Source organism: Suricata suricatta, chromosome 8 (genome assembly GCF_006229205.1).
Source record: "Suricata suricatta isolate VVHF042 chromosome 8, meerkat_22Aug2017_6uvM2_HiC, whole genome shotgun sequence".
Lineage (NCBI taxonomy): Eukaryota > Metazoa > Chordata > Mammalia > Carnivora > Herpestidae > Suricata > Suricata suricatta.
Genome location: NC_043707.1, coordinates 20,283,330 through 20,308,592, shown reverse-complemented (window position 1 = coordinate 20,308,592; position 25,263 = coordinate 20,283,330). Strand labels below are relative to the sequence as shown.

Sequence of the window (25,263 nt, the reverse complement as noted above, 5' to 3'; positions counted from 1 at the left end):
GCCGGCGAAGGCCACCGGCTGCAGCCCCACGCTCGGTGCCCGCACACCAACCCATCGCCTCCCCTGCAGCAACTCTGCGCAGCGCCTCCAGGCCTCTCACACTGCCCCCTCTGCCTGGCCAACTCCCCGCATCTTGAAGGGCGCGGCTCAAACAGCGCCTCCTCTGGGAATCCCCCCCCCTCCCGTGCATCCCCCACGGGTTTCCCAACCGACTCCACACAGCGCATCTGCCCTCAGGGTCTTTTCCTTGTGCGCCCCAAGGACCTGGTTCCCAGGCGCCTGTGGGAAGTAGGCAACATGCTGCCCCTGGGGTTCTGCCCCCACAGCCCCTGCTCAGACCCCTGGGGCAGGCTCCTGGGTAGAGAAGAGGGGTCTGAGGGGGCTGGCTGCTGACCACTCAGCCTAAACTCCCGAGCTCTGGGCTGAGAGCCCACACTGACCCGGGTCAACGACACTCTGCTTCCGTTTCGAGTTGGTGACGATTTGGTTCTCATTCATCATCTGGACGTCCTGGTCCTCCACCTGATTGCTGGGGGGAGGGAGAAGACAGAGGGGTCGGCCCCTGCCATCGGTCCCCATGAGGGCTGGCGGGGGAGGCCGCGGGGTGGGTGGGGGCGCACCTGATGGCCGTGTGTCTCTCCTGGCGGCACACGTCCGCGTCCTCGGTGAACAGGATGGTGTGGTAGGGCACCGTGGGCTCGCACGTGGGCAGGATGCCCCCCACCAGGTGGCCCACCATGGCCAGGATCCCGTTGTACACAAGCAAGTCGTCCACCAGGAGCTGGACAGACAGAGGGGGGGCTGCACCGCGCGGCCGGGGGCCCCCCTCCTTCCCACCGGCGGCCTCTGGCACAGCGGGGCCGAGCCTCGCCCCCTGGCCCAGCCTGCGTTGTAAGGTCAGATCATCGCAACCCTCGGTCAGACGGGGACCCGAGGCTCACAGGCTTCAAATACCTTCAGCCCACGTGGTGCTGGGAGGCAAATCCAGGTCTCTGGCCCCCGGGGCGCCCGGCTCTCCGGGCCCCAGGGTTACCTCCCAACCTGAAGGACTCCCTAAACACTAAGACTGGAAAACGCAAGATCAAAGAAAAGCCACTCTTTTTTCCAGGGTGAGGATTCAAGTCACTGGGGGCAGGTTCTGAATTCGCCTGCAGACGGCAGATCCCCTGCTGCCGAGGGCCAGGCCTTGGTGTCTGAGGCAGCAACGGAGAGAAGCAAATCAAACGGCGACAAATGGTAATTGCTGGCAGCCTAATTACCAACGAGCATAATTATCTCAAAAAACCCAGCTAATAAGTACTTACGCCAAACTCCTTCACCCCTCGATGGGGCGTTTTTGCGTAATTCCACAATTTGATCATTGACACGGTGGTGGGCAGATCGAAAATCACATAAACCCGGTTCACCTGTCAGAGAGGAGCGCTCATTAAAACAGGCATGTTTGGAAACAGGCACTGGGCAGGGGCGGGGGGGGGGCGGTGCCAGACGCAGGCAGGGGCGAGCGGGGCGGGCGCCGGGGCCCTGGTGCTGGGGTTCCTGCTGCCTCCCGCCCCCTGGAAGCCCATCTTGAGTCTAGTCACGTGTGGCTGCGTTTGCAACAAACCCGCTGAGCTGGGAGGGCCTCGGGCGGCGTGGCCCTCATTCAAATACCCGAGGAGAAGCAGGTGCGCCCTTCTCTCCCCCCACCCCAGGTCAGGCCAGACACACAGTGAGGGCTTCACTGGCCAAAGGGGTGGGCCCCAGGTCAAAGAGTGGGGTCCCTGGGGGATCTGCACGGCCTTGACCCCGATCTGTCCTCTCCCCAACCACAAACGAGCGAGCTAGCTAGCAGCATAGCAGAGGCCCTGAGAGCAGAGGGGGAGTTTCTAGCCTGTGTCTTTGAACTCTGCCCGGTGCAGGGGGAATGGGGGAGGTGCCCAGATCAGTGGCAGGATCAGCTAGTAAGGTGAGACCCTCGGCTCCCCCCGGAACCGCCCCAACAAAAACTCAGTATTAGGGGTCCCTTGCTTGCAGGAGAGAATAAAGCAATAAGCATTCAGGGCTGGCCGAAGGCTGCAGGCTCCGTACCCCCCAGGCTCCCGGTCTCAGCCTCTGGCCATCGTCAGAGTGCCTCAGAGGAAGTCGGGAGAGCAGGGGGGTGGGGGGCAGGGGTGTCCTGCTGGGGCACCGTCAGTCTTCTTACTGCACCCCGGAAATAATAAAGGTCCTCAAACTCAGCTGCCCCAGGGGCTCAAGCAGAGACAAATGTTTGGGTCAGTCCCACTTCAGCTCAGGTCATGATCTCAGGGGTCGTGAGTTCAAGCCCCGAGTCGGGCTGTCTGCTGTCGGCACAGAGCTTGCTCCAGACCCTCTGTCCCCCTCTCTCTTGGCCCCCCCCAGCTGTACTCTCTTAACAACAACAACAACAAACGTTTCGGGGCGGGCCTGGGTCTCAGGGCTGGGAGACCTCCGTGTTTGTCCTCTGCGCTGGTGGGCTGGCCTTGGCTCAGGGGACCTGACGGATGCTCGGGGTTCAGGGGCCACACCTTTGGGAAAACTCCCATACAGAGCAAGGCATACCTCCTAGTGCTCCTGCCCAGTCACGTGGAGGGGAAGGGGACCCCTCAGTAGTCACATGCACGCCCCAGGGCTGCTGGTCTTGTGTACCCAGGCACGAGGCTGACTCGGGCTGGAACTGCCAGCCCAGCCCGGCCTATCTCCTCTGTCTACCCGGGTAGACGAAGGCCCACCCCTAGGTCCCCCAGTGACAAGCAGGACCCATGGGAGGGTCTGAAAACTGAGTTGGTTGAAGAGCTGACAGGCAGATCTGGGACTGGAGAGAGGTCAGGGCTGGGGTCCAGGACCCGGTGCCCTCAAGGAGGAGCAGACACAGGGAATGTGGCCAGAGGAGAGAGGGCAGAGGGGCTGCTGCCCGGGGCCTTCGGAGTCCCCCCCAAGTGCAAGGAGAAGGGACTCATCCCGATGAGCGCCCATCAGGTGTGTGTTCGCAGGACGTGAGCAGTCCTCACAGCCCTCGGGCATTTCGGTGTGTTGATGTGTCACGGGGCCCGAGGGGCCTCCTGCACCCACCAGGCCGGGCAGGATGGGAGCCAGCCACATGTGCCGGCCGTCACTGGTGTCGTTCACTTGGTCGATGAGCTTGTCGGGTGTCCGGACGTCCCCGCACACGCCCTCCAGGGAGTTCACGCTGTCCGGGAAGGCGGCGATATCAGGGAGGCTAAGCTGCCATAACCCACAGCGGTGTGCTGGGAGCCGCACGCCGCTCTCGCGGGCGGCATGGCCCCGGGGACGCCCGGGCTGGCGGGCAGCACGGCCGTCTGCTGCTCTGGGCAGCCGGAAAAGTGACAGCCAAATTAGACATTCTGGGGAAAATGAGCACAGAGGCCAATGGGAGTGTGGGGGCGGGGAGGGGGTCAGTTTCAAGGAAAGGGGAGGAGGCCACGCTGACAGATGGCTGGGAAGGCGCAGTCTCCCGGGGACGCTGGAGGCAGGAACGGAATTTGTGGCTGACGCTTTGAGAGTGGAGGGCAAACTGCTACGGGTTTCTTTTGCAAGGGGACTGGGTGGCGGCTGGACACAGCCTCGGCATGTGAGGACCAGCCTGAGGCTGGATGCACCGGGGTGGGGGAACGGAAATGGGCCTGACCCAGCCGTGGCCACTCAACTACTGGACATTAGCACCCATTTGGACAAACAAGTTCAAGCTTCTGCATTCTGACCTGAGGTCTTGGAAAGTCACAGAACAGGGCCTGTTTCCTCATCTGTAAAATGGGTATAAAACCCTCCAGGTCCAGGGTGCCTGGGGGCTCAGTCAATTAAGCATCTGACTTCGGCTCAGGTTGTGGTATCACGGTTTGTGGGTTCGAGCCCTGTGTGGAGCTCTGTGCTGATAGCTCAGAGCCTGGAGCCTGCTTTGGATTCTGTGTCTCCCTTCCTCTCTCTCAAAAATAAACACTAAAAAGAATTAAAAGCCTCCACATCCCAGAATTGATGTGATGGTCTCAGAGGACATTGGATGTGAGCACATTTGGTAAAATCAACAGAGCCTTACACGTCCAAGGACTCACTAATAATCAAAGCCACCAACAATCATTGATGTCAGGTGAGAAGGACGGTGTTCCCAGGGGAAGGCAGAAAAGGAAGCCAGGGAGTCCCAAACAGGTGCAAGGCAGGCTTTGGGGTTGGGCCTGCTCTGGCCAGTCCCTGTGGTAGGCCAGAGGTCACAGGACAAAGGCCCAGAGGGGTCAGGCAGGCAGGTGATATCAAAGAGACACATGACAACTCATTGGTCAGAGTATGGTCTCTGGAGCTGGCCTCCCAGGTCCTCACTCCTATGCTGTGTGACCTTGGGCAAGTTACTTAACCTCTCTGTGTCTCAGTTCTTCATTCGTAAAATAGGGATAGCAGCACTCACTTCCCAAGACTATTGTGAGGGCAAACCAGGAACCATGGGACAAGCCCTCACAGAGTGAGCCCTCAATAAATACTAGCAATCTCAGGGGCCTGGTAGGAAACAGTAAGACCACACTTGGAGAAAAGGGCAGTGGGTACTCTGGTCCAGCCACCATCGCTGTGCATGACCGTGGCCTCAAACATTGCACATTTCTCAAGAGTGGCTGAAGATGGACGTGTTCCTGTGAAACGCCCTGATCTTTAAAAAATATTAGCAACGTGGGGCGCCTGGGTGGCTCAGTCAGCTGAGCATCCGGCTTCAGCTCAGGTCATGATCTCACGGTTTGTGAATTCAAGCCCCACATCGGGCTCTGTGCTGACAGCTCAGAGCCTGGAGCCTGCTTCAGATTCTGTGTCTCCCTCGCTCTCTGACCCTCCTCTGCTCACGCTGTCTCTCTCTCTCTCTCTCTCAAAAATAAAATAAAATAAAATAAAACATTAAATAAAATATTAGCAACTCATCTGAAATATTAAAAACGCAGTGGGCTCAGCGTTTGTGAATTCTGGTGTGGGCGGTCCATGAACAAAGGGGACCGTGGTCAGTGAAGTCATGGGCTGAACACAGGGCCACAGGCTGCTCCCTGCAGGCCTTGCCAGAACCTTTAGAACTCTAAAGTGCCTGTGGCTCTCCAGGACGGGGTGCAGTTGGTACCGTCCTGTGAACCCCTGGACCACAGGATGCTCTGTTTTGCGGGACTCCCATGACCTTGGTCCTCCCAAGAGTCAGCACGTGACCATCAGCAGAGGCCCCTGGCACTTTTGGTCCTGGGGTCTGGTTCTTCCAGCGATATCGCCCCGCCTTCCCCTGACCCTCCCATGCTCCCTTCGGTCAGGGCGGGGTCCCCTTCCGCCTAGAAAGGATACTGTTTTCCGACAGAGGGATTTTCTCCCCCCTTTCGTCATACAGCTCCAGGCCCGTGAGGCCGATGTAGTAGGGGTCACCCCAGCTGGTCAGGAGCTGGAACTGAAAAATGACTGGGCACATCATTAAGGAAAAATAGGCTTAATTTTCTGAGAACAAAGCAAGACAATGGCAAAGGTAACATTGGGATATACTTTTGGGGGGCTTATGCAGGGGAGAGAAAAAAAATCATTTTTTTCTCGCACTGAGACTGGTGTATCCAAATCATGTGGCATCAAACTTTCTTTACTGGATGTGCGTGTGCGTGTGTTTTAAGAATGAAAACCTTCCTCCGAGTCCCGGAGACAGGAGGCCCGGAGGGGAGGAGCCGCTCTCCAGGGAGCGGGCAGGAAGGAGGACCATTTAGCCAGAAACTGGTTGTGTGGTCGTGCCGAACAAAAAGACCAGGACTCAAACTGTCTCATGCCTCAGTTTCCCTGGTTGTAAAATGACAAGAACGGAGCTCCTGTTCTCTCCTCCATCCACTTCAAGGGTGCAGGGGGCTGGGGGCGGGGCTTACATGAGCACCAGGCGGGCTGGGCCGTGGCAGGGTGCATGGGCACAGTGGGGTGCCAGCCCGTCCTCTGCCCTGTCCCCAACCTGCTCCCAGCATTCCAGGGGCTGGCAGGGCAGGAAACCAGGGGGGCGGTTTCCAGGCAATATCATAGCCACAGGCAGACCTTCCCGAAGAACGGACTGGTGAGAGAGCCAGGCTCACGTTCACCAACCTGTCCTGTCTCTTCCCAGCTGTGTGACCTTGGGCAAGCTACTTAGCCTCTCTGGCCTCAGTTTTCTCATCTGTGAAGTGGGGATGCTAGCAGTTCCACCGCCCCATGCTGTGGTGAGGCGTGAGTTAACACAGGCAGCCCAGCGTCAACAGTGCCAGGCCGAGGAAAGGGCCCCGCCACAGCGGGCTGTCCTTGCTTGTATCTTCACCTCCTCCCTCCCTGGATCCAAGGACGCCTCCAGTTCAGGCCCTTCGGAAAGTTCCAGCTTCTCTGGCCCCTCCCCACTGGAGTCCCGGGTGCTGCTTCCTGAAACGTCAGCTGGCCAGGCGGTGGGGCTGGAACTCGGGTTGCTGCCCCCGCCCCGACAGCACCCAGTGGGTCCGAGGACCCGCCGACCCTCCCCTCGTCCCCAGGTTCCCCTGCCTGGTGTCCCGGCTCCTCGGCTCTGGCCTGCTGGGAACCCAACATCGTCACAGGGGCCGAGCCCTGTCCTCGGGCTCTGGGGCCTGTGGGGGGAGGATACAGCCGCAGGGCATCAGGGGCACCTCGTAGTCCATGCTCGCCCGCTCCTGGCTTTGCGTGCCCAGCCTAAAAAAAACCACAAAACAGCACCAGGAAGCAGAAGATTGTGATTACCCTGATCGCTGGTCAGTCATCCCTTGGGTGACAGACTTTGCAGACCGTATGGCCCCAGGAGGTGGGGGTTGCGGGTGAGGCGCACAGAGAAGTGAAGTCACTTGCTCAGGGCCACACGGCTGGCAGGCAGCCAGGGATGTGGCCTGAGGTTGTCTGGTTCTGGAGTCCACACTTAACCACCCAGCACTTCGGCCCTTTCATGAACAGGGCGAGTCTGCGATGCGCTGACAGCTGGGCCAGAGCCAGGGCTGAGGCAGGCCACCCTAGGGGTAGCCAGGGACCCGGCGCCTGAATTGAGAAGGAGGCAGCCGCACAGAGTCAGAGCTGAACCCTCCAACAGAGTGGCAGCCAGAGCAAAGGTCCTGTGGTGGGACAGCACCAGGGGTGCTGGGGTGCGGGGCGGGATGGAAGGCGGGCAGGGAGAGGAGGCCAGCGGAAGGTGGGTTGTACCCTGAAGCTTTGGCTTTGTGATCCTGAGCAAGTGGCTTCAATAGCAGGGGCCTCAGTTCCCACATCTGTAAAATGGGCATAATAATCCCTCCTTCAAAGGACGGTTGGAAGGATGAAAACAAAGCATCAAAACAGAGCCAGCACTTGGAAGGGGGTGGGGGTTCTCTCTCCTCCACACTCCACCCCACGGGGCCTCTCTCCCAGGCCCACAGCCAGTACCGCCCGGGCCTTCCTGGTTTTCTTCAATTTCAAGGGCAATGTTATAATTAAGTGGCTGTTCCCAATGACCGGCCCAACAAGTGATCCCAGTCACAGTGGAGGGAAACTCATTTTGTTTTGTGAGCTTAGCCTCTGGCGTTTGGACATCAAGGGGTTTGAATGAGTTAACTGAACGTGGCATTTACAAATTGTTATGAACTTAATGCAGCTGAGACCCAGGCCAAGAAATACCAGTGAGCCCACAAAAATGTTAGGCTCTCATTTTCTCTTTGAATCTAAACCAGGAACTCAGAAACAGGAGAGAGAGAGAGAAGGCCCTTCCCCAAATTGGCCGGCGGGCTTTTCTGGAATCCAGGCAGGCTGGTGCTCTTTTCCCAGCAGGAAGTGCAGCGAAGCATTTAAAATCTCCAGCACGCCAGACTGCGAGCTGCCCCAACACCTAGACAAGGAGGGTCCATCCCCCGGGCTTCCGGAAGGGCTCGGCTGAGCTTTAGAAAACTGCCAAGTTGAGAAGCAACGCGTTTGATCATCGCTTCAAAACCTTTCGGTATAAACTTCAGAGCAGCACGTGGAGCCGGCAGCCCTGAGGACTGGGGAGGGGACATTCCCGGGGCCCGCCCCCACTCACCTCCGGGCTGGCCGGGGCAGCTGTCGAGCCTGGAGGTAGTCCACAAAGAGAATTTCCTGAGCGAAATCAAAGTGGCAGTTGCCCGGTCCCTTCCGGATGAGGAAGCCCTCGGGAGGGGAGACGCACAGGCCGTCCAGGGAGACGTGGACCATCTTGGCCTAACAAACAAAGGAAAGCCCGTGCCTGAAGGAAGGAGGCCAGCGTGGAGACCAGCACTGACGCCGGCGGCCGCCGTGTGTGACAGGTGACACAGCCCCCACGCCGGACAGATAGCCTGGCCTGGCCTCTGTCTCAGGCCAGAAGCACCAGGCTGGGCCACTTTCCCGTGCCACTCAGACTCTGTGCCAGGGGCCGTGCTGGGCACTGGGCAGACGGCAGGGGATGATGGTGACCCACAAGCAGGGGTGGCGCCTGACTCTGCCTGGGTCCCCACCCCTGTCACCGGCTGCAGAGCAGCTCAACAGTCACGGGCATTGGACTCAGGTGCCCCGACCTCCACCGTGAGTCACTGTGCGAGTTACTTAACCTCCCTATGCCTCAACTGCCTCCTCTGTTAAATGGGCTCGATAATGAGTGAACGTACGCAAAAGATGCGGAATGCAGTGCCGGACACAAGAGATGGACTCAGCAGGTGTCTGGCACTGACTCTTCTTCCCGCCCCGCCTCACGGACCTCCACTTCTCCTACACTGTTCCCGGGGACAGAATGAGCCCCTCCCCGATCTTCCTCCTTCTCAGGGCCCTGAGCTCGTCCTTTTTTTTTTTTTTAAATGTTTATTTATTTTTTTGAGAGAGTGCGAGTGTGAGCAGAGAAGGGGCCGGGGGGTTGGGAAGTGGGGACAGAGGGTCGGAAGCAAGCTCTGTGCTGACAGGGCTTGAACTCATGAACCTAGAGATCATGACCTGAGCTGAAGTCGGATGCTTAACTGACGGAGCCCCCGAGGTGCCCCCTTAGCTCATGTAGTCCCTAACAGCAGACCCTCCGGGTTCCTGCTTCCTGGCCTGGTGTGGAGTGGGCGCTTACCAGCCTGCTGAGTGGGGGAGATTTGGGCCAACGTGCCCCCCTGATCTAGGACAGATTTCACCAGCCCGGTGGCCAGGATCTGCCCGTGAATCTCCAAGCCTGAATGGCAGGGTCTGAGGTGGCTCAGGTCTGGTCCCCTTGGGCAGGGGGGTGGTGGGTGAGCAGGGAGGGGGGCAGGCCAGCGTTCTCTCTCTGACTACACGTTTTGGAATCAGGGCCTCTTGCACCTTCCTGGTGAGGAATGGGGGCCCAACTGCTGACCAAACTGATAGATTGTCAGCTCCAGGAGACGCAGAGGGGCTGTGCAGAGAGGCCCTGCCCCAGGTCTCAGAGAGACTGCATGTGCCCCAGGGCATTTAGGGATTCCCCTTAGGGCACAGAAGCCTGAAGCTTGTAGGTAAATGGCTTCAGGTGTGGCTGGATATGGGGGCCCAAAAGCTGTCACTACAGCTCCCCACTCGGCCTCACTCTAGGCTGATTCAGGTTCTGCCAGCTCATCTCCCAAGAGGGGCTCCTTCTTCAGCTGGGATTTGGAGCTCGCAGGAGGCTGGTGACAGAGCAGAGCAGAGGCCCAGGAAGGCCCTGTCCCTCCTCCAGGGCCCCCACCTCCACTGGGAAGTGTCCCTGACTTCCCCAGTTTGGTCCCTTGGATGGGGCTTCTACTATCAGCTCCTTCTTATAGCCAAGGAAATTGGGAGTTCAGAGAGGCTAAGCAATTTTCCCAAGGACACACGGCAGGGATCTGAAGCCCTATCTCCAGGGCACAAGGCCTGGCTCTAACCACGTGCCAGGGTCTGTAACCGGAACGCCCAGAGCGCCTTGGGGGGTACTGGGGGCCGAGGCATTTTCCTGATGTGCGCATGGTTGTTGCCATCATGCTGCCCTCCAGGACCCGCCCTTTCAGAGCGCCCATCTCTCTGGTCCTACGGTGGCCACTTGTCACGGGCACCGAGGCTGGTGGCGGCCAGGCCTGGGAAGCAGGGGCTCTGGGTCCAACATTTCCAGGCGGCAAATCCAGGCCATGGAGGCTAAACCAGACAGACTGATTTGCTCAAGGGAGCATAAAGGCCCAGAGGCACGAGTTGAGCCATAAGAGGGAATTTTTAACACCAGTATATCTGACTTTCCAGACCTGCTGAACTTGACATTGTGCTTTGGGAGCCTCAGGTGTGGCCGGGGGGCTTATGAAGTGCACTGCTCTGGAAGGCGAGCCCCCAGGGGGCTGCTGACTCCCCTGTGGCAAACCCCCACGGCTCTGCAGGCCCCACAGGGCCGTGGAAGGAACCCCGTGGCAGGTGCGTGTTGGGGAGCCACACGTGGGGCTCACGGGACCCGAGGCCTGGCTTGGTCAGCTTCCGTGCTCTCCCAAGGCAGGCACCATCTGCCTCTTCACTTGACAGATGGGGAAACTGAGGCTCAAGGGAAGCAGGCCACTTGCCTGAGACCACACAGCTGCTTAGGAGTCAGGGCTGGGATGCAGACCGGGGCCTGGTGACTTTGGGGCCCTGACTGCGTTGCTGCGTTTTCGGTGGCCGTCTCACCATCACCCCTGTGTGGCAGGGGGCGGGGACAAACGTATCACAGTCCATAGTGACAGGAGGACAGAAGCCCAGGAAAAGGGCACTTTGGATGCTCCTCTTCCACACCGCAGCAGCGGCCCCTGCTTTTTCACACCCAGCAGCAGAAGAAAGTGGTGTGGAACTGAGTGTGGGCTCCAGCCGTGTGACCCTGGATGAGTGAATGCACCGTCCTGAACTCCAATGTTTTATACCCTGAAAGATGGAGGGTCTTGACACTTGACACTTGACACTGGGGTGAGGGCCCCACGAAATGAACAGGTACAAAGCCCTCAGCTCAGGGCCTGGCCCCCAACCCTCCGGGAACCACAGGGCTTCCGTCCAGCACTACGGTCAGGGGCTTGGCCTGCTGGGGACCCCCGCGCCCCAGAAGGCACAAAGTATCCCAAGTCCGCCCTGGGTTCTTTAGCCCATGTTTGCTCTTTGCAGAAGAAGCAAACAGCAGCGTGTTCTCTCCCTGGCTATAACCCCACCCCCCGGCTCCATTTGGAAAGTTCTGGAAGATTTATGCCCCTCTCTGGCAGCCACACCAGCCATTCATCAAGGCGCCGTTTCCCTGACAGTGGACTGAGCCCGCTGCTATTCCCCAGCTTACCCCACGATAGGTGTCCTCGGGAGATTTATTGTAGTTCCAGAAACGCAGGCCTGCGATGCTCTCAGCTCTGTCGAAGCGGATCGTGACCACGTGGTCCAGGCCCGGGGAGAAGGGGACCAGCCACATATGCTCATCCTCCATCGTGATGTTGGCGCCATCGATTAGCCTGCAGACATGGGGAGGGCTCGGTCAGCTGGGGCTCGGCCGTGTCCTCTGGGAGAAACCAGAGCGGGGGTCCACACCCCTTCCCATCGCCCCCTGCACCCCCTGCACCGGCCTGGCTGCACTGGGCTTGTTAGGGGGGCCTGATTATAGCCACAGGGAGGGGCCACGAAAATCAGACAAAATACGAAAATGAGAAGGAATAACAGTCTGTACTGTGAAAGGTGGGGCGGGTCAGGCATCAAGGTTTTTTTCTTTTTTAACTTTTTTTAAATGTTTATTTTCGAGAGATGGGACGGGGGGCAGAGAGAGAGAGAAAGAGAGAGCGAAGGAGAGACAGAATCCAAAGCAGGCTCTAGGCTCTGAGCTGTCAGCATAGAGCCTGACACGGAGCTCGAACCCACAAACCACGAGATCATGACCTGAGTCAAAGTCGGACATTAAGAGACTGAGCCACTCAGGCTCCCTGCCATCAAGGTTTAAAGTAAATGAGGAGAATGGGTCATCTTTTTGGACCCTTTGGGATTCCATTTCTGGAACACTTTTTCTCTAAGAAAAATTTGTTCAACCTGCGGGAAGATATTTGTTATAGTGTTGTTTATTTATAAACAGCAAAAAAAAAAAATCCACCACCACAAAAAACAATGACCAAAAAAACCCCCCAAGAGGTCTCAAAACACAAAGGGTTAAGTAAATCTGTACCCTTGTTCAAACAATAATCACGGGAATGATGCCATAGTGAGGTGGTGGAGGCGGCTCCGGGCACTGGTTTTAATGCTGGAAAACGGGGGCAGGGACCAGGAGCGGCTCTGCAGAAGTGTGACACACATTTGTGTCAGAAGGGATTCGAGGTGCATGCTTTTCTCTGTTTTTCCAAACTTTTTGTAAAATGCTATAATGCACTCCACGGCACGTTTCTAAAGAATTTGATTCCTTCTTTCTTGCGTTGGGGAGAGAGACACTAAGGCACTAGAGCGCCATTGGAAGCTGTTGTGGGAAAAACACAGGAAGGGGCAATTGGGTCTGTGGGGAGCTGGTGTGGCCCGTGACCCTGCAGCCCAGGGTGGCCCCCACTCTTTGGAGGGAGCCCTTGGAGCCATCACCTACTTCTTCGCCATTGTCACCTTGTCCGGACCAAACTCCCATCCTGGCCAGGTTCTGGGTCTCCTGCCCAGACCATCCCGCCTCATTGTTCCCGACTTTGCCCGCGTTTGTCCCAGAGGCCATCCTGCCGCTGACAGCCCGTGTGTGCCCGGCACACCGCAGCCTCGACCCCAGGCTGCTATCCTCATGGCTCCGGCCTGGGCCTGGCATTGCCGCCGAGCAGCCTGGTCCCAGGAACAGGGGGCCCCAACTCTCAGCCTCTCATGTAGCCCTCTCCCCTCTCTCTCCTATTTTCCTGGTGACTTGGAGGCTGCTGCACTGGGAGAACTTCCTAGATTTTAATACAAACTTTAGGGGAGCCTGGGTGGCTCAGACAGTTAAGCATCTGACTTCGGCTCAGGTCATGATCTCACCGTCTGTGGGTTTGAGCCCCGCGTCGGGCTCTGTGCTGACAGCTCAGAGGCTGGAGCCTGCTTCCAATTCTGTGTCTCTCTCTTTCTCCGCCTCTCTCTCTCTCTCTCTCTCAAAATAAAAAAAATAAAGACATAATAAAACAAACTTTATTTTTTCCTTTTACGTTTTAAAGTTCTGATTTGGAATAAATCTTACAATCTAAGTGTTCATCCAAGGAGGTAATGTTTCTTTTTTTTTTTCTCTCTCTAAAAGGTGGTTATTAAATTGATGGATGGCGTGTCTTACTATGGCTGGCATCTTAAAACTGAGGCCATTCAGCAATTTAAAACAGAGGTGTTTATGGAATTAGGCCGATGAGAGAACCTTCTCTTTCCTTCTAAACGCAACCGCTTCTCTGTCCTAGAGACGGGGCTACCTCCATAGCAAAAGTGCTGCCTAACTCTGAAAGTAGAGAGGGTTGTTGGAGTGTCTGCAGGTGACAGGGAAGGGACATCTCCACAGACACCCTCGAGAGTAGCTCAATGACACTTCCCAGCTCTGTCCACAGAAAAACCTAGAAACCGGTTTCTACAGAAACCCAGTAGCAATGAACATCTCTTGTGGCTATATTATGGTCTCTACATACCATTTCCCACTAGAAGGAACCAGAACTTCTTGGGGGAAAAGGGGCCAGTTCCACATTTGGGATAAGAAATATACAAAGGGAGCCTGGAATATTTTGTCACATCAGACAGCAGGGAAGTGTCACAGACTGGTATTTTAAAAATAGGATGCAAGGGGCGCCTGGGTGGCTCAGTGGGTTGAGCGTGCAACTTCAGCTCACGTCATGATCTCACAGTCCATGGGTTCGAGCCCTGTGTCAGGCTCTGTGCTGCCAGCTCCGAGCCTGGAGCCTGCTTCTGATTCTGTGTCCCCCTCTCTCTCTGCCCCTCCCCTTCTAATGCGCTGTCTCTAAAAAGAAATAAACATTAAAAAAAAAAGGATCTAGGAGCTCTCAGTATCTTAGAGCATCAATAAGATAAAAGCTGTAATAAATTGAAAACCTTCAAACACAGTCTGTTTAAATTCATGATTTATGAGAGTCAGACAGAGACTTTTTATTTTTAAGTAGGCTTCCCACCCAGCATGGAGCTCAACGTGGGGCTTGATCTCATGACCCTGGGATCGAGACCTGAGCTGAGATCAAGAGTCGGATGCTTAGCCAGCTGAGCCACCCAGGGGCCCCAAACACAAATGTTCCAGTATGCCGGGGAAACACTGTTTTATTTTGAGAACTGAAAAGTAAAGGGAAAGAACCAAGCGTTTAGACTGCCTTTTCTATTTGACTTGTACCTCAGGGTAACCAAATCATTGAAGGAAAATTTCTTTTTATTGATGAAAAACAGAAGGACAGGATCGGTGCACCACCGTCGTGGGACCATCCCCTGAGGTGGTAATAGATGTCCCCGCTGGGCACTGGCCGCCACCGTCACAAGAACCTTGACAACCAGACCTTCTGTGTGTCCTGGAGGGAATGTGCAGGGACAATGACATCCCCACAGCCACGTCTTGCCCCAGTGCCCAAACTCCAGTCGGATCAGGCTTCTAGATCTAATGAACAATTTACAAGAAACGCAGGGGCTGATGAACAGGTGAAACAACACCACAGAGATACAACCAGTAAAATCCTGACTCTACAAGGGCAAAACCAAACCAAACAAAACCCTTTCTTCAACAGATAATTTAGAAGAAAAAAATGAGAAAAGATGGAAGGGAACCTAGAGAGTATCAGAGGCTTAAGAGACTTAACAGGGACGCCTGGGGGGCTCAGTCAGTTAAGTGCCCGAGTCCCCGACTCTTGACTTCGGCTCGGGTCATGGTATCCCGGTTCAAACCTGCGCTGGGCTCTGCACGGACAGTGCGGAACCTGCTTGGGATTCTCTCTCTTCCTCTCTCTCTGTCCTTCCACCGTTTGCATGCACGTTGTCTCTCTCTCAAGATAAATAAATATTTAAAAAACCCACCAAAATACCAAACCTAGTCTGGGTCACTTCTGGCCACCTGTTAACCTTTCTGCACCTCAGTTTTCCTCATTTGTAAAGTGGGGGCCTCTTAGGGCTGTTTGAGGGTTAAATGGGTGAATATCTGTAACCCGCTCATGTGTAACGTAAGCCCAGGGACTGGCATTTTTTCAGTGCTCGAGGGATGGCTGCTATAATTTTATTATCACTACTCTTATTGCTGGAGGGGTTAAGAGACTTCTAGCGGGCAAGGGGCAGAGCCAGCACTGGAACGTGCATCCCTCTGACCCCTGCAGGGGGAGTGCCAGTCTGCAGTGACGGCCCGTGGGGTGACACCATTATCTGAGGCTCGCCCTGTTACTGCCTGGCCCCAGCCTGGGCTCATGGAATCAGACCAACGCAGAGGAGAGTGCTCGCCACCGCCCACAGAGACTTCCAGAGAGGGAAGATTCTGGGCCCTGAGAGGCGGGGTTGCCCGGGCTCAGATGCGGAGCCGCAAACGCTTTCCAAGCTCTCGTCCTGTGTTCCAGGTCCTACTCTAAGTGATGGAGAAAAACGCAAAACACAGCTGGGTCTGGAACCCCGCCCACCACCTCCAGCTGTGTGGCCCTGGGAGGGTCACCTCCCTTTCCCACGCCTTGACTCCAAAATGGGAAGGGGCACCTGGGTGCTCAGTCGCTTGAACGTCTGACTCTTGTTTTTGGTTCAGGCCATGATCTCATGGTTTATGGGTTCGAGGCCCACATCAGACTCTGTGCTGACTGTGCTGCCTGCTTGGGACTCTCTCTCTCTCAAAATAAATAAACTTAAAAAAAAAAAATGGGAAGACCCAGCCCTCACGGGGGGTGGGAAGGCGGAATACGGAAGGCTATTTGCTGTCTGAATCCAGTGTCCAAGACGCGGAGCAGATCCCCAATCCCGGCTCCACATCTGAGCGTGAGTGGCCCCGCCTCTCAGGGGCTGAAAGTGGTTGTGGAGGGAGGGGATTGCTCCGGAAGTTTCTGCAGGCGGCCTCTCACAGACACTTACTTGTCCAGGGTCCGGGAGTCATTGGTGTACTCAGGAAGGTCATTCAGGTCCCTGGGGGAGGCGGAGAGCTGGTGCGGGCTGACGGGCAGCGCCTGGCCGTCCCTGCCCACCACCTCCAGGCCTGTGAGCCCCAAGTAGTGCGGGTCCCCCCAGGAGGCGGTGAAATTCAGCTGAAGGCCTGTAACGGGAGGAAAAGCGGCCCATGAACGCCACACGTCCAGGAGGAGGGCCCAAGATGGAGACGGGAAACGGAATGACCTTCAGCCTCTGCATTCTACCGCCTTGAAAACCCAGACTCAGATGAAAGGGCCGTCAGGGTGGGCTCTCCACCTTTCTTCTTAGTGACCCCCGGGCCCGGATCACTGCTGATGTCAATCAATGTCGATACAGTTTTTTGTTTTACTTTTTAAACACCTGCAGATAAATGGATCAACATAAAATCCCTGAGTGTCACCAAATTCATATTAATGGTAAAGGAATATTTATTGATCATCTACTGTATGCAAAGCCCTATCCTTGGACTTGGAGATTAGGGGGTCAACATGTAGCAGCATCTCTCTAGAAGTTTCCGTCGCAGTGAAGACAGACAAGCACAGGACAGACACACAAATACGATACGTCCACAGAGCTACGAGCATCATGAACAAAACAGGACGCGGGTGGGGAGGGACCTCTCTGAGGCGGTGACACTGGAGCGGAGGCCGGGGGGACGGGTCAGAGGCCGCCATTCTTCGGCATTTCTGGAAGAACATTCTAGGCTGAGAGGACAGCGGGGGCACTGGCTCTGGGAAGGGAACCAATGTGATCTGTGGTTAGAACCAAGTGATCGCGGGGGGCAGTACAGGAAAAGGAAGTCAGAAGGTTGGGTAGGGACTGGCTCACGTCCTGAAGTTGAGATTTTCTTCTCCCTGAGATGAGAAGCCACTGGAGGGGCGGACTTTGAACTTTTTTTTAAAAAATGTTTATTCTTGAGTGAGAGAGAGAGAGTGAGAGCGAGTGAGCAGGGGAGGGACAGAGAGAGAGGGAGACACAGAATCTGAGCAGGTTCCAGGCTCTGAGCTGTCAGCACAGAACCCAACGTGGGGCTTGAACTCACGGTCCGAGAGATCATAACCTGAGCCATAGTTGGACATGGAACTGACTGAGCCCCCTAGGTGCCCTCAGGGTCTATTTTGGAGACAGCACTGCCAGGCTTCTCAATGGCTTGTGCAGAAGTGAGGGAAAGACACGTCTTCTGACCCAAGAGACAGAGTGGCTGTGCTCTCCGCTCAGAGAGGCAGCGGGCATGGAGGTGGAAGAGGCTGTGGACGTGGATGAGGGGATCACGGCGAGGGAGCACTGCCACCTGCCTCGGGGGAAAGGAGGGACGGTGCCCAGCCTCTCCCTGGACGGCCCTCGGCTTGCCTGGCACAAGGCACTGCTGGCACATCTAACTTGGGGTTCGCTCCAGGAGCGCCTGCTCTCTTGTTTGAGCTAATATTCACATTCCATATTCATTTTCCTCTGGTGTATCAATTAGTATTTATATAAATGGAAATTAATTTTGTTATTTCTCTCCCACGTTTCAACTCTCTCAGCTACTTTCCTATTCATCCCCGCTGATATTTGCAAAACGCCCCAAATTAGTGTCATCTGCAAATTAGCAAGTCATATAGCCCCTTTCAAAACATTAATAGGATTGGCCGTATTTACCTACCCCAGCGTGCACCCCCGCCCCGGGTCACATTAGCAAAGCTCTCTCCACTCACACAGGCTGGCGAATCCTGGGTTTAGGATTTTAGAGACGGCAGGGAAAACAAAAAGGTTCAAGGAAGAGAGACTCAGAAATCACACGGCTCTGAAAGTTCTCCCTACCATGTAGAGAGACAGAAAAATCACTGTCCCTCCAGCAAGAAGGGCTCTGAGCTCTACTCCAGGGCAAAAAAGTCCCAGAGGCATTGAGATGACATTTTGGAGAAAGGGCAGAAGCTGGATGGGCGGGAAGGACATTTACAGATAGAATCTTTGGGGGAATCAGCAGAGGAAGGGGCCAGGGGCTGCGTCCGGCCAGACTTCCTTCCTCCCTCCCTTTTCTGGCTTGGGCATTCTGACCTCCACTATGACACTGGGTGGCTAACCCCTCACCTCTAGCTTCAGGGATGGGCCTCTGACCCAGTTTTCCACCTCGCACCCTGACACCCACCCCGACTGGTTAATGGATGAGCACATGACCCGAGCCAGGCCGAGGAGACACGGTTCTGGAACCATTGTTGGACTCAATGGGAACAAAAGCTCCCATTTATCCAGGACTGCTGGGCAGAAAGGGAACGGAAAGCCAGAACTTCCAGAAGCCCTTGGGTGGCCAGGGTCTGAATGGAAGAAAGACAGAAGGGAGTGAGACAGGGCAGAGGGCGGGAGGGACGCACCACAGCCTGATGAGGTCATTCGCTGCGTGGATGGACTAAGAACTGAGGGGGCGGGGAGATGAGCCAGGGACGGCCTCAACACCGTGCCTGAATGGGAGATAAAACCGGGCCCCAAACCAGGCTCCCGCTGGCACTAAGTTGGTTCTAAAGAGTCTCTGTTGTCTGAAAGCAATTGAGAGCGTGCTCTGGAATGTAAGGATGTGTGGGGGCTCAAAGCGAGGCATCCTCCCCTCTTCTAAGAGAGAATTCGTCTTTGTGCCGCGAGGGAGGGAGCAAAGGTTCCCGCACGGCCCATGGGCAGGCTTCCCAGGGGAGGAGGTGGGCAGCAGTGAGGCCCTGAGAAGGGGGTGCGCAGGAGGCTGTGGGGCCCAGCCGGGTCCCAGCCCCGGACTGACGGACTCCTTCCCCCAGTGGAGGGCAGTGTTGGCAGCTCACGGCTGAGTCCTCCCGCGTGCACTGCCCTTGGCCTTGGCGCTCCCTGCACGTCCTGAGGCACATAGATACAGATGTATGAAGGCCTGGCCCCTCGCTCAGTGCAGGACAGCTCCCAGGGGACTTCGCAGCTCCGCGGCTCCCCGTGCAGCTGGCAGAGGCCTTGTGGGGACGGCACGAGGCCCCAGCTCCTCCCTCTGCCTGTCCTGCTCGCAGCCCTCCCTCAAGCGCAGGCCCCAGGGGAGTCCAGCTGCTGTGGCTGCAAAGGACTGGCCGACAGGGCCTCCTTCCCGGGGGATGGGGAAATGGGATCAGGAGGGAGATCACTCAGCCGGAGCCTCTGGCCTGAAGATCCCCCAGGACCCAGCAGAGGTCCTTACATGGAGTACGGGAGGAGCTGGCCAGAGGGGTAAGTGGGAAAAGAAGAGGGAACCGACATGGTGAAGCCCAGATGGGAATTGTCAGAGGCCACAAACCCTCAGCCCTCGGGCTGAATACACAACACGTGTTCTGTTTGGCTTGTATGGTGTTTACACATAGCATAAAATTAGGCCGCTGACACTTAGAAATTTGGAGACCTCACATAAAAATCCCAATTTCCAGACTTCTCAGAAGACCCAGCACCCTGGGCCAGTATTGCTGCCGCTCCCGCCCCACCTGGAGCAAGGAGGACGCAGATCTCCTCTGTGCATGTGTCTGAGTTGGCAGGGACAGTCCAAACCACCGGGCGACAGATGCCTTGGGTCTCTTCTGGCTCTTATGGCTGCTTGTTCTATGCTTTCTGGGCTCCTGCTGCAGCCTCCTGGGTCGGGGCCACAACTAACACACAAGGTGTCTGCATGCAAGATGCAAAAGTGTCCTTCTGGAAAAGACCAGCTGCAGAGAGGTTCCCTCCTCCTCTGAAATGATGTGGCTCCATCCCACAGCTTGGTGTCTCTGTGCAGTGTGCAACCTGCCCAACTGTCCAGGGAACCCCTGCCCCAGGTGGCCATGACTGCCCTGCACCCTTGACAGTCCTCCTTCTACCAGACACCGGCCCAAGAGAGGATACTCACAGATCCCATGGTAGATGCCTGGCTCTGGCGTGGTTACTTCGGGGACAGGGGGACTGAGAGGCGCCTCTAGCCCTGGGACCTACACACGGGTTGGGGGAGAAGCAGAGAGGAAGAGGGTGATGTTAGTGATGCCCGCACAGCCGGCTAGCCATTTCCCCAGATTGCTGTCCACCCCGAGCCCCAGGTAATCCTTGTGTCTTTTCTTGCATTTTCTGTCATTGTGGAAACTCTGTGACTGGTCACACAGGCAGACCCAAAAGTCCTCGTGTGTCTGAGTTCGTGCCAGCAGCTGACATCACCAGCCAAGGTGATCAGATTTTCTGGAATAGGGAAGGACCCAATAAATACCTAGGGAGCTAAAGGGAGGAAGGTGGGAGAAGGATCAGGAGGGAGAGATGAAGAGAAGAAAGAAAATTTCAACCAAAGAGAGTGGTTCTCAACCACTGGCCCTGGGTGTCTCATTTTTTTTTAAATGCTTATTTATGTATTTTGAGAGAGGGAGCATGTGTGTGTGTGAGCCAGGGAGGGGCAGAGAGAGAGGGAGAAAGAGAGAGGGAGGGAGAGGATCCCAAGCAGGCTCCAGGCTCTGCGTGGAGCTCGATGTGGGGCTCGAGTTCACAACCGTGAGGTCCTGACCTGAGCTGAAACCAAGAGTCAGATGCTCAACTGACTGAGCCACCCAGGCGCTCCTGGGCATCTGCGTTTCTAAAGCTCCCAGGTGATTCCCGTGGGGACCAGGATGAAGAACTCCTCCTCCGTCTACAGGGGGGTCAACGTGGGCAGCCACACCCTCCCCCTTGGGTCTCATGTATAAATTTCCCTCATTAGATCTCTACACTGTAAGTCAGGGCAAAAAGGCCTTTTACTACTTTGCAGACAGGAAAGCTGAGATGCCAAAGGAAGGGAAGTTGACGTCCGGATGTTTGAGTTTCCACAGGGCTGGTGTTTCAGTCCCAGGAGCGATGTACTAGATCCTTCAGCCCAGCTTCTAGATACACAGCCCCTTCAGGCCCTTTCCTGCCCGGCTCTGGGTTGGAGGGTGGGGAGGGTGGCCTGCCAGGAGCGTCCGTGACACGGAGCAGCCTCTGGTCACCATGGGAGCACCTGCCCTGCTCCCCGTCCTCCCCGGGCCTCCTGGGACGCTCCCTGGTGGATGTGCCGACTTGAATACCCGGACAGGCTGGGGGCATCTCCAGCCCTGTCACCTCCTAGAGGTGTGACACTGGCCTCCCAGAGCTCAGGTTCCTCGTCCCTGAGACCGGGACAAAGATTCCTCCCTGTCCCTCACAGGCTGGATGTGATCAGAGGCCCTTAGGGGCATCTGGAAAATTCTGGGCACGTGAAGAGCTTCCAGGTCAGCTCCCAACCGGGGACCCAGGGATCAGATCCAGACCCCAGACGCGCCGTGGCTCACAGGTTTGGAAGCATTTCTCCTTAGTTGCCAACAGTTTTTAATTGGGGCAGTTTACATCAAAACCCAGATTGCTGGCTTCTCTCGGAAAAAAAAATCAGGACAACTATCAACATGAACTAGCAACTCCTGTCTCGGGGTGGGGGTGTGGGGGAGCAGCTGCTTCCTTAAACACGGGGCCTCTGCCCCCCTCAGTCTTGCAGGACACTCTGCCTGGCCCCTCCGGGGTTTTAACTCCATTGAACAGCGAGGGATCCACGTGCCAGGCCCCCCTTCTGTCCCTGGGGGTCCAGCGCACCTCCCTCCCCTCTCCCACCCTCTACCATCTCCTCTTTCCCCTTAGGGCCTCAAGGACATCCCTGGGGGCTCCGGCTGTTTGATTTCTGGTCCCTCACTTGGACTGACCCTTCCCCTGACGGTCATCTTTCATTTCTTAAAAAGTTATCAGTTAAAAACATAGACTTTGGAGTTAAGTCTGAGTGGCTCAGTCAGTTAAGTGCCAGCTCAGGTCATGAGGCTGTGGGTTGTGAGTTCAAGTGCTTCTAGCTCTGGGCTGACAGCTCGGAGCCTGGAGCCTAGAGCCTGCTTGAGACTCTGTGTCTCCCTCTCTCTCTGCCCCTCCCCTGCCTCTCTCTCTCTCAAACAAACAAACAAACAAACAAAAAAACCTTAGAAAAAAACAACACAGACTTCGGAGTCCTACCTTCATGTTGAAGCCTGGTTACTCTCGTGCTGTGTGTCCTTGGGCAAGTCACTTAACCCGTCTGAGTCTGGGTTTCCTAAATGGGGGTTTTAATGGTCTCTACCCGGTTAAGCACAGTATACACGGGGCTCTCCGCCTAGATCATGATACGTGTGTAGGAAACAATCGATCGCTGGAATTATCATTATTTTAATTCTAAGTCTGCCCATTAAGAGCATTTCTAGTGCGTTCCATCAAAAACAACGGTGAGTGATCAAAACACAACCGAAAGCAAAAATCCCCCCTGAGACTGCCAACCTCTAAATTACAGAGACGACGGGGAACCGCTTTCTCCTAGCTTTGATTAAAATTTGAATACTTTCTTCACTCGGGTTTAAAAAAAATAAAAAAATAAAAAATAATTAGGGAATGAAATATGACATACAGGACCCAAAAATGAAGTAGAAAAATGGGAAATGTCAAAACAGTAGCATGAGCAGCTCAAAGGCTATCCATCTTCATCCCTCCGGTTCGGCGCAGAGTTGGGAGGAGATGTCCCTGGGGGGAGGGAGGGGTGCCCCCCGCCCCTCCCCCCAGTCCTACCCGGTCCTCAGCCCAGGAGCCCGCCTGGGTGTAGGGCCTCTCCGCCCCGTCGCTGTCCGCGGTGCTGGGCCTCCTCAGCGTCTCTGCACTCCGCAGGCCGCAGGGGCCCTCCACGTCCACATCAAATGTCGCATCCGAACAGAATATGGCCTCCAGAATGTCATCGTCGGTCGTGAATAAGATAGTGTCTCCAAAGTGCTCCAGGGCTGGGTCACAAGGAAGGCAGTCAAGTCACCCCAAACCCCATGGTTTGTAAGACCGGAAACCCAAACCCACGAACCTTTGTGCTAGAAAATCCCAAACCACCACCGGTCCCCGATTTGCAATTTGCGTAAGCAAGCCACGTTATTTATTAGTCACACATTGCAAAGGGCTTTCCCAAGTCCTAGGAGCCACTTAGATCTAATGACAGGGTCTAATCTAAGGAGACTCTTGGTGATCGGTCCTGAAATAAGTGTGGGTGAGGCATCCTGGCAAGATGCTGTTGGGACCCTGCTCAGGTCCCCACGGATGCCTTTTGGGGGGGCTGGAGGCTTGCCTGGAAGGGCGTGGGAGGGACACCCCCAACCCGAGGGGCCTGCAGGGTTCCAAAGCTGTCCAAAGGACAGACTCTGCAATTTATGCTCCAGAGCTCCCTCAGGATGAAGCTGAGGCTGGGCTCCCCCAAACCGTATCCTCGCCTGGCTTCCCCTCATTCCTATCCTGTCACCTCCTGGGAACACGGGCTCTCCTGGGGGCACCCCCTCAGTAAGTCGCTTGCAGAAAAATTCCCCCTTCTCCGACTGACCTCAGTCAGCTAGGGAAGCTGAGTGAGGCCAGTGCCCCGGGGAGGAGTTTAAATGAGGTCAGCTCTCCCGTCTACCCCCGTGTTGCAAAAGGGGAGAAGTGGGCCAGGCCTAGGCAGAGGAGAGACCCATCTGTCACTGGCTAGCCAGGGTCTGTAGCGTTTCCTCAGAGCCTAGGCAGGAAACGGGTAGAGGCTTCCGGAACATTCCCACAGACATACCGTACCTCCCGTCAGGGTCCCCGAGGCCTTGGCGATCTCTCCTCTAAAGATGCACTGCGCGTCTAACAGCATGGTGACGTCCTTCACCCCACGGAAGGAATGTATCCGAGATTTATTGTAGTTCCAGATGCGGACCAGGGCCACCTGGCAAGGGCGCACAAAGTCTATGGTGATGGTGTGGGGCTTGCCCAGTGTGAAAGGGGCCAGCCACACGTGCATGTCGTCCTGGGTCCTGTTCACCCCATCGATGAGGTTGCTGACCACGCGGGGGTCCTTGCCGTAAGCCGGTAGAATATTGATGTCGGGCGGCTCTGCTTGGATGTTGGCGACCTCCACAGGCTCCCCCCTGGAACTGAATATTTCTATTCCGTTAAGGCCGACATAGTGCCGGTCCCCCCACGTCGACTTGATGTCGATGACCAAGCGCTGTCCGTAAGGCAAGACGGGGATTTCAAAGTCACTGCCGTCGTCTGTCTCCGTGGGACTGTCCTCCCGGCCTCTCCTTGATTCCAGCTTCTCCCCCTTCCGTGGGGACGACGGCTCGCCGTGCTGGCTCGTCTTCTGCTGCTGCAGGAACTCGTCCAGGATGTCCCCCTGCAGCTCCAAGTTGGAGATGCGTCCCCGGTGGGAGCGGTCAAAGGCACTGAGGGAGTCCCAGGACTCATGCAGCGTGTGGTCCTGCTCACTGCACCTCCGGGGCCGTGGCGGCGTCTGGGTGGACCGGGCATCTTCTGGAAGAACGCAGGAGGGGCGGAGCCCCATTAGTGGCCTGGGTGCAGGCGGGGACTTTCACAGACTGTCTCACCCAGGGGCTCCTGGTAGTGGGGTTGCCCTCAGTGTGAGGGCATCCTAGAGATCAGTGGGGTGACTCTTGGGGTCTCGATGCCTGGAGCCCCTGCTGGCCTTTAATGGGTGGGACCCAGATGTTAATATCCTGCCCTGCGGGGAACAGTCAGGGCCCCTTGTCACACGCCACACTCAGGTTGGTAAGAAATCGATTACGGTTCCTCAAGTCAGAATCTGCTTGTTTTACAAAAAGCGAAGTATTTCTCAATATACTTTGAATTTTCTTTTTTTCTTAAGTTTATTTATTTTGAGAAAGAGAGAGAGAGAGAGAGAGAGAGAGAGAGAGAGCACAAGCAGGGAGAGACAGAGAGACAAGGAGGGAGAGAGAAGCCCAAGTAGGCTCTGCACTGTCAGCACAGAGCCCGAAGCAGGGCTGGAACTCACAAACCACAAGATAGGACCTGAGCGGAAACCAAGAGTCGGATGCTTAACCAATGGAGCCACCCAGGGCTCCCGATGAAAGTCTGAATTTTCTAAGAACGCCACCGGCACGCAGATTGAGGGAAGACATTTTGGAGTGTGAAAGCCTTTGCTGGAAACCATGTTCACACCCAAGCGGGGGCACCGCCGCTGCCGGAGGCGCCTGAGTCAGCAGCCGGAGGATCCGCTCTGGGTCTGTCACATCACGTGACTTGGACAGTGTTTTCAAAGACTATCTAACGGCAGGTGGAACACTCGCGGAAGAACGCTAAATGGGAAAAAGCCAGATCCGCTATGGCAGACACACACCGAGGTGTTAACATGATCCTTTCTGGGACGTGTCACCTGATCTTCTGAGTTCCCTAGATGTGTTACAGAATCGGGAAAAGTGCTATAAAAACCGCCAACAACACAGGTATATTGTAAGCAAGGAATTTAGTTCCGCGCCTGGCTTGGTTAGCTTCCAGACCGGAAGCGCGTGTCCC

The 25,263-nt window shown here is 56.0% G+C and overlaps 1 protein-coding gene across 2 annotated transcripts in view; it reads right to left on the bottom strand.

Moving 5' to 3' along the window:
* KIAA0556 (KIAA0556 ortholog) overlaps positions 1-25,263 on the bottom strand; it is a 184,340-nt gene that overhangs the window by 1,608 nt on the left and 157,469 nt on the right. For both annotated transcript variants that reach the window (XM_029946662.1, XM_029946663.1), the window contains 12 exons: positions 23,518-24,243; positions 22,507-22,712; positions 19,811-19,889; positions 15,919-16,096; positions 11,210-11,375; positions 8,015-8,172; positions 6,605-6,669; positions 5,317-5,427; positions 3,070-3,209; positions 1,305-1,406; positions 621-781; positions 441-529 (listed from right to left, as the gene is read on the bottom strand). In XM_029946662.1, coding sequence (XP_029802522.1) covers positions 441-529; positions 621-781; positions 1,305-1,406; positions 3,070-3,209; positions 5,317-5,427; positions 6,605-6,669; positions 8,015-8,172; positions 11,210-11,375; positions 15,919-16,096; positions 19,811-19,889; positions 22,507-22,712; positions 23,518-24,243 — 2,181 coding nt within the window. The remainder of the gene's footprint in view (positions 1-440; positions 530-620; positions 782-1,304; positions 1,407-3,069; positions 3,210-5,316; positions 5,428-6,604; positions 6,670-8,014; positions 8,173-11,209; positions 11,376-15,918; positions 16,097-19,810; positions 19,890-22,506; positions 22,713-23,517; positions 24,244-25,263) is intronic.